The sequence below is a fragment of the Nematolebias whitei genome, chromosome 22 (assembly GCF_014905685.2).
Source record: "Nematolebias whitei isolate Nwh7 chromosome 22, NemWhi1, whole genome shotgun sequence".
In the NCBI taxonomy this organism is placed as follows: Eukaryota; Metazoa; Chordata; class Actinopteri; order Cyprinodontiformes; family Rivulidae; genus Nematolebias; species Nematolebias whitei.
Window position 1 is genome coordinate 22,658,763 of NC_056519.1, and position 9,336 is coordinate 22,668,098.

Here is a 9,336-nt window from a genome sequence, read left to right on the forward strand (position 1 = left end):
CTGTGTGGGAAGACTCATTCAAATGTTCTGGTTCTGGTTCAGTGGGCTTTCTTCAACTTCTCACCTTCACCACTGGTGTTGAGAAGAGTTTTAAAAAGGATTCGAGAGCAGATCTAACAGCGTGGGCTTCAAACACCAGCTTTGTTGTTTTGAAAAACATCAGTGAACACATTAAATATTTATGGCAATTAGAAATTATCAACAGTAGATATTAGAATAATGTAAATAAACAAAATTTTATGAGAAAATGTGCTTTTATGTATAAAACCCACAACTTATCTCTGGATTTTTTTATTAATTTGTGAACGTTATTTTACAGACACACGTTTTACAATTATATGAAAATTTGCTCCCTAATTTAAAACTGTTTAAAAGTTCAAACTGACATAAATATAAAATGACAGGAAAGAGATATAGCCTTATGTTTAGGAAGTGAAACGATAAAATGTTTTTGTCACATTTAGACCTGTCACTATAACAAATTTTGCTGGGCGATAAATTGCGTCAGAAATTATTGCGATAAATGATAATGTTGTTTGAAATTTGACAATAATTGTAAAATTTTAGAAGAAATGTTGATTTGTTTGGTTGTAGTACCTTTTTTGACCACCTGATGGCAGTATAAGACTGAACCAAAGGATGGATAGTTGAGCACTTGTCTCTGGGAGGAAGGGCCCTTGAGGTGACGTGTCATGGCGGATGCTCGGTGATTTGAGCATAGCATTTTTACAAACAGACCTTTTAATAAACAAATCAGTAAACAAGTTCTCTTCTTTTTGCAGAATAAAAACAACTTTTTACATGAATGCACGGGTTTCAACTGTGAATTTTAGTTTTTTCCCTGAGGTCGGCCAGTTAGCTTAGCTTCTCAGCTTGGCTGCTTTTAACAATTAAAAAACATGATTTTAGACGGTTAAAACAGATTTTAAAGAGAAGGGGAGGTGTCGGTGAAGAGCACCGGAGTTGAGTTTTTTGTCATCCAGTGTCTTCAGTAGAGAGAGAAGAAGAAACGATAAAGCCGGTAAATGAAAATGAGGTTGATAATTTTCACTCGTCATGCGATTAATTGATTTATTGTTTATCGCGACAGGCCTCGTCACATTGCTTAAATTGTTTTTGTGGATTTTTCTACACATTTCGATGGTTTCAAGCATAAGGATCTAAAAAGTTAAGATTTGACGAGAGTTTTAGTCAAAACGACGAGTTAGAAGTGAGGTTTATTGGGTAGATTCTGAATAAATATCTTACCTGTTGTAGAACACTCACTTTGGAGCAGATGTTTAACCAGATTCAAACCAGATCAAGATTAAGATCTCATCTAAGCGGAGGACCCCTGGGCAAAAGTAAACGGCACATGTCATAAAAGAATTACAAAGTCACAAACTTAATAAAATGACGAAACATTTGAACAATTTAAACAATCGTAAAAGGTTAAAACTAATAAAAAATAAGATTATTTAAAACACTGATTAATGGGGCTGAGCAACTGTTAGATCTTTGTGAGAGTGAACCCAAGTAAGATGGAGCCTGGCCAAGCAGAGTCCTATCTAAAACATCCAGGGAGGACCACGTGACGAACAGACGCTTACTGTTCGTCTCCTCTCTGGGTCCAGGTAAAACTAGAGATAATCTGCCGTGTGCAATGTTCCCTCTAATTTTTCATGTTGAGCAAACACACAAGCTCCCTAAGCGCACTGAGGACCACTGTGATCAACATCAGACGTGCACGCTGCAGCCACACCCAGTATTCTTGTCGTTGTTGTCCACTGTTGTCATCACTCTGTTAAAATCAGGTCTCTCTTGTAAATGAGTCCTCGAGGCTCAATGGGATTAACCCGTATAAATAAAGGTTGAATGAATGAATGAAAAGTATCACACCTGTTCAAAACCTGGGATCACATCAAGTTACATGGTTTATTAAAAGAATCAAATTACAGCAGCAATTGCCATTAGCTTACTTTTAATATAAGTGATTTAGCCCACTTCAAATGAAAAAGACAAAAATCAAGTTCCTTTACTGTCATTAACGTCACACGTGTTGGAGCGATATTATGCACACGGTCCCAGTTACATCCAACAAAAGTATGAACTAAAGAAAAACCGTCATAAGAGCTAAGATATGAACTAAGAATACACTAAACATTAATAGTGCTAAAACAACACGCCGAACAACAGCAGAACGAACATGAGTCTGTGTGAGCAGATGAGGACGAATGAACACAGCAGCATGAAACAAATCAGCAGCATGAGATCAGCAACATGGATAATCAGCAGCACATATCAAGTGGCATTACAGCGGTTATTCTGGTTAAAGATTCATGAGTCTAACAGCCTCAGGGTAGAAGCTGTTCCTCTGTACTGGTTCTACTACTGCTCCTCAACCTTCTGCCTAAGGGGAGTGGGGGGAAAGTGTGTGTGCTGGGTGAGTGGGGTCCTTCATGATGCAGGTGGACCTCTTCCTGCATCTGGTGGTGCCACAAATCTTGTTGTTCGTGAGGCGTGTAGTATGTTATATATGAGAGTCCTGCTCTGGAATAAATGAGACATACTGTATACACCTTTCAGACATAACATTTTGTTCACATTAAAACATTCACATTTTGCACAATGACGTGTGCAGTAGATTGTGATACAGTGTAAATTCCTGTAACTCTTTGTCAGTAAAAAATCTAATTACACGGTTTTTTATTAGCATTTCTACTGCCCATACATTATCTAGTAGTAACAGTGTTTAAGGATTAATATCCATTAAAAAAAACAATAAATGTCACTAGAATATGAACTTATCTGACTTAAATTACTTTATTTTTCACGTCTGTCCTCACTTCTCCAGTGGTTGTACACTTTGTCCAGGTCCAGCTCTGTCTGCTTCTCGCTTTGACTTTATGCACATCAGCTGATCCATATGTGCCACTTCAAGACGATTTCTGGAGGCTGTTTTGATACGATTCATTAAACTAAACCCTCTTTCACAATCTGCACTGGGAGCTTGAAATGTAGCACAAATATCCACAGGCTGTGAGATCTCCTTTAGCGCCTCACATAAGTGCTGCAGCCACCATATCTGAGAAGGTGCTGATTGACCCCTGTTTGAGTTTTTGCTTCATTATGAACTTGAACTCAGTTAATGGCCTCCATAGACTGTGGGTGGTGGAGAATGGTCTCGTACTTCTTTGCCAGTGTGGCAATGTCTGCTGATCCGTAGTTAAAACATGTCTGAGCTCAGTGCTTCAATGTCGAACGCAGACCACTCCTTTAGTTCATCCTCTGGAAAACGAGCATCCTTGTGATCGTGGAGCTTGCTAATAAAACCAGTAATCTCACCAGTATTCCTGCCATCAGCTGATGAGATCCCTATTTCTTTGACACGCTCACTCCACTGCACATCCTTCTCCTTAAAGTAGTGGGAACACAACTTCTCAATCTTGCTCAAGCAAAGCGGTGCCCTTCCATCACTGTCAGGCTGCGTCTTTGTAAAGAGAGGCAGAGTTGTGCTAGCTCGCCCAAAACATCTCCCACAGCGCTGACAATAACTTCGAACTTTGAATCACTCAGCTTTTCGTAGCAGTACTTTACCACTGGATCTCTGTTATCAGTGAAAGCTCTTTTGCAGAATTCTTCAAGCACAGTGTAGTTCTTCAGACCAGCATTCACAGCTCGGTGCCGCGACAGCCATCGCACTTTGTTCAGAGGCCTGAATGACACGTGTCGTCATCAAGAGTCTTTGCTAGGTCCTCCGTTTTGCCCTTACACAGAGGATAGAGAGATAATGGAATACACAGTACTAAGAAGAGTTTCCACATCTCGCATCAAAGGCACATCTTTCCAGGCATCATCAATGCCCAAGTCCTCTATGGGCCACACAGAGTCGTTCCGTTAGGTGTGGTATTTGGCGCATTAACAAAGCCACAACTCAGTTGAGTTTTCCCAGCATTACTGAGGAACCATCGGAGGTCAGCATCACTATTTTCTGCATGTCCAGTCCATGTTTGGAGTAAAACTGAGTTATTGACTGCACAATGTCCTGAGCAGTGCATGCTGTCAGCTGGATGGCGCCACCAAACACAGTTTTATAGTTGACATCATGTTCCTCCCTGTATTTAATATATATGACTAACATTTTGTGTACTGTTATGTCTGTGCTCTCATCTATTATCAGGGCATGCCAGGGTGCATTTTTAACACTGCACTGTCTCACTGACAGAGTTCACAAATTCAAAGGCATAGCTTTTGCTTTGCCAGCTTTCTGGGATACTCACATACGTTGCCACGTGATCGTGGATTTGTTGAACTGACAGCATTGATGCTTTCATTTTGATGGCAAGTAGAATATTATCAATAACAACTTTAACTTGCTCGGGGTCAGATTTTGTTTTGTGCGACAGCTCTTTCCTTTTGTCTCGGTCTCTTGCACGCTCTCACAATAATGTACCAATTCCCTGTCCCATCTTGAGTCTTCGTATAATTCCAACAACTTTCAAATGGTTTTTCTGCTGAATGTGACGCTTGAGATAGTCCAAGTTCCAGTCAGTCCACATTTTTCCCTCTGAAAACTCGCTAGCACATTTAGCTTCGTTGCATATTTTGCAAAGCTTCTCACTGGAAAAAGAAGCAATCTCACCCAGTGTCACCGGCGCTTGTTCTTCCATTTGCAGATACTCTGTGACATCTTAAAAGAACCGCATTTCTTTTTTATTTTAGCTTTGTGAGTGGATTGCTGAGGAACAGCTTCTACCCTGAGGCTGTTAGACTCATGAATCTCTAACTAGAATAATCACTGTGAAAAATCACATCATGTTGCTGCTGATCTGTTTCATGTTGCTGCTGATCTGTTTCATGTTTCTGTGTTCATGCATGTTCAACTGCTCACACAGACTCATGTTCGTGCTGCTGTTCGGCGTAATGTTTTTAATCTACTAGTGCTTTGTGTATTTTTATTTTTTTCTTAGTTCATATCTTAGTTCTTACTACCATTTTTCTTTACATTTTAATACTTTTGTTGGATGTACAGTAACTGGGACACTGTGTACACAATTCTGTTCCACCACATGTACCACATGTGCTGTGTATGACAAATAAAGAACCTTGAATCCTGCCTGTTCGTTTCACCATGATGAGAGTTTAGAATTTGCCTCTTTTCTCCTCCTCGCTGTTGCAACGCAGTGTTGCCAGATAGAGTCGAGGTTTTCCAGCCCAAAAATCTTAAAAACCGCCACATCACACAAAAATCTGCCCAATCAATATATCGTTACAGTATATTTACTGTCTGAACATGAACGCACATCAGTACAAGCCAAGGTAATTTAACAATATGTGGCAAAACGCAACAATCCAACAAATACCTTTCCAGAGTTCCCAGCAAAATAGAATGAAAACCGCCCAATCTGGCAACACTGCCTGCACGGCGTCCCGACACTTATGGGCCGTAATTTGCGTAACGCACGCACTGTAAATGCTATGATTGACTGCATAGCTGAAGTGAACCGTATTATATCATATTTTTCATTCAACCTTTACAGGTTAGTCTCATGGGCTGGACACCTGTCCCTCACTGGGTTACTTTGCAAAATGGTACAGACAAAAACTTTATTGGTCTAATTAATTTACAGTTTATGTTGAATTTTATTTTGTGCGCGGAGAACGTGCGAGCAGTTTGCGATTGCGCAGGCGCGCCGCTTAGAGGGAACATTGATTATGCATCCCTGATGTAGTAGTTCGTAATGTACTTGATGCCCTTCCACATGCGCCAGGGGTTGTTGGTGATGAAGTGACCCTGAATTTTCTGGACGTATGTGGCTTTGGCCCTTGCAATGCCTGCAGTCAGTCTTTTCCTTGCCTCTTGCTGATGCCTCACCTGTCCTGAATGCAGCGTCCCTAACTTTCAGCAGAGCCCTCACTTCAGCGTTCAGCCACAGTTTCTGATTCGGATAACAGGTTTCTGTCCTGGTGTCGATGACGTCATCAGCACACTTGGAGATGAAGCCAAGAACTGAGGAGGTGTATTCCTCCAGGTCCACCTCTCCCTCATATGTAGCCGCCTCTCTGAAGACCTAACAATCTGTGCACTGAAAACAGTCGTGGCGCACAGAGGCTACATCCCTGGGCCACACAGTGACTGTCTTCTTTGTTGGCCTTATCAGTCTCATCAGCAGATGATATGGTGGCACCAGCAGGATTGAGATGTTGTCGGAGACGCCAAGATGGGGGCGAGGAAGAGCTCTGTATGCACCGCAGATGTTAGTGTACACACAGTCCAGACTAGTGTTGTCTCCCCATGTAGGAAAGGTGGCATGCTGGTAAAAACTGGGCAGAGTGTCCGTCAGTTTCACATAGTTAAAGTCCTCCGCAACCACGTAAAACACCTCCTTTTGGAGTTACTAAAGAACTGCACCTGATTGGACGAAGGTATCAGCAGATTTATAAAGCAAGTAGATATAACTGTCCCTACTGCTAATCACAGACATGGATGTAATAACAGCAGGCAGATTGTGTGAGCCGGTTCGACATTAGCGGCGTCTCCATAACTTCTCTTTGCGCCTCTCTTATGGTTGTTGAATAATGTGAAAATAGTTTAAATCAATTTATAAAATAATAATGATGCTTAAAGTGGATTTGGGACAAAGGATGTTTCCTTTAACTTCACATTGTCTTGTTCAACCTGCAGTCGCTGCAGATGAGTGATTGTCAGTTTCTGTCAGATTTCTACAACTGGAGCAGATATTTCTGTTTACTGGTTAACTTCAGCTGTCTCACATTTTAAGGGTCAGTCCTACTCCATGTTTCAACTCCTTTCATAGATCACATCTCATAGAAGAACTTCTAAAGAGCACATTTTGTTTTTAGCGTTTGTTTTGGGCCATTTTCTCGTTACAGGACTCATGATCTTTAATTGAGACCAGACTTTTTGACAAATAGGAGCAGGTTTCACTTCAGATGCTTCATATTTCATTGTACCCAGACCACACTCAAGCCAACCTGTGTCAGGTGCAGCTACAACCAAGAACAAAAGAGAATCTTCTTGTGTTTGACAGCAGATAAAACGCTGTTTCTTAGAAACCTTCAGTTTAAAAAAAAAAGAGCTGACGTAATTTAAGAGCCAGCAAATACAGCTAGCTGCTGCTATTGCTTGTAAATGACCATAAAATATTATATAACAAAAACATTAAAAACAACGAATAATTATATAAAGGTATAAAAACAGCATTTGCACGAACTGTTGTGAAACTTTTCATGGGGTTTTATGACTGTGCCCATTTATATTTGTCCTGGTTCTGGTCAGTGTCCTGAGATGACTTCTGTTGTGACTTGGCACTATATAAATAAACTGTATTGAACTGGTCCCACTCGGACTAGCCATTAGCTCCTCCATCTGGTCAGAAATAGACTTTATTTCTCCAAATTGAGGTGAGTCAAAGAGTTATCTGCAACAGGTAAGATGTTAACTGTTTGCATTTTTTTCTTTTTCAACAGAATCCCACTTATGAAATAATCTGAATTATTGCTTAAAGAGTCAGATAATACTCTTTCCGCATAATATTATAATGATTTTTACACGTAAATATTTACAACTCCAGCCTGTTTGTGCGAGCTCACTTTGTTTTTAATTTTCTGTTAAGTTTGGACATGTAAAAAAGAACAGCTGTTCTGGTTAACCAACGTCACGATACTATGAAAATATCAATAGACAGACACAGAAAAAAAAAATACCGCTTAGTTTTTTTTATTTCTATGTTTTTTGTCCATTCTTCGAGGGAAGCGGGAGGTTGAGATATCGCGAGACTTTGCGAAATTTTCAGAAAAGCGCCGTTGCTAAGCCGCAACAGCGTTGCCAGATATATAATTATTGCATTTAAACAAGAGTTTTTAGGCTCTATGCTATGTAAGATAACTAATTTCATTACATACACAGTTGTTTTGGAATTTCCCCGCATAGGAAAAATAACACACATACATACGTACATACTATAGTTTTATTTAAAATACGGTACTTTTCACGTGATTTGCGAGAGTTCGTCATCGCTTATCTGGCAACCCTCCGCAGTTGTTGGAGCAGAGCGAAGCGTCTTTTTCACTCGCAGTCGGTCCAGCATGTCGTCTTTCCTGTCGATGGGACTAAAACACAGGTGGCTGCGGTGTTTCAAATGATTTCTGATGGCAAACAGAAGCCTGGTTGTCGAGTGAAGCGGATTAAAGCAATGTCTCGCTGGGTTTGGTGTCTGCCGCTGCTCCTGGTGCTGCTGGTCCGAGCTCAAGAAAGTGAGTATTGTGACCAGACTGTCCAGTTTGTGTTCGCCATTTAACTGAAACTGGCAAAAGTACGATTGTTAACAGCTAACAGGATGGGCTGACGTCTCTGTCTTAGTTCTTTGAGTGAACCCTGGAGATTTAGTTGCACCTGCAGCACATTTAGTTTGAACATTGTATATTAAACATGTTCCTGTGTGTGTAAGAAACAGTCAAGCTTAATTAACAGGCTAAAATTAGCAGAGTTTTTAATGAAAAGTAGCTGAAAATAGCAGGAAAAAGCTGAACTGAACAGCAGCTAAAGGTTTAAACAGCTTGAAGGATGTGGAGCTCTGTTCATTTCAGTGAGAAAAAAAAAAGGCAGAGAAAGCTAAATATTTTTAAAAAGTAAAAATTGCACAAAAGTCAGAGCAGGAATGTTCAGATTTATAAATTGTTGAAAAGAAAAAAACGAATTGGGTGCTGAAAAAACATGAATAAATCTTAGAGAGAATGTTTTTATATTATTGAAGTAAAGTTTTCTCAGTACATCTTGTTTAGCAATCTGATTTTATCTTTTTTTTACTGACGCGTAAAACAAACAAGTGAAAAAATAAATAAATGTGAGCATAGTTGTGAGAAGTGAGTGGAGGACATTAGAGTGAAACTCTTGTGTGTTTTATTATTTTCATCACAGAGAAAAGTTGCTCGTGTCCATGAGCACGGCGGGAGTCAGACATCTTGCTTGGAGAACTTGAACTGTAGGGTCTGATTCTTTGAAGTTTGATATACTCTTTTGTTCTCGTCTCAAACAGAAAAAACAGGAGCTTCAAACTTGGTTTTCTCAGCTCCAAAGTCAACAAGCTCAGCATTAAGTGTGTTATGCTTAAGAAAATGCACAGTGGCGGCTCTTCCTCTCAGCACGTAGCTGCAGAAGAGCAGGAGCGACTCTCAAAACACGTTTTGAATGACGGGACCGCTGCTGCCACTCAGATTTACATTTCCTGTAATAATTCAACCAGATCACGTTTTTTGGGTCAGTATCCACCTAAAAGTCTCATTTTAGCCTTTCAAGAACCAGAGGACCCCTCCCCCGCCCCCCCCCCTACAATC

The 9,336-nt window shown here is 40.3% G+C and overlaps 1 protein-coding gene across 1 annotated transcript in view; it reads left to right on the forward strand.

The window, feature by feature from the left end:
- The first annotated feature begins 8,195 nt into the window (after window positions 1-8,195).
- The window catches only part of tm7sf3 (transmembrane 7 superfamily member 3), a 10,835-nt gene continuing 9,694 nt past the window's right edge, over window positions 8,196-9,336 (forward strand). The window contains exon 1 of the mRNA XM_037696226.1: window positions 8,196-8,256. Coding sequence (XP_037552154.1) covers window positions 8,196-8,256 — 61 coding nt within the window. The remainder of the gene's footprint in view (window positions 8,257-9,336) is intronic.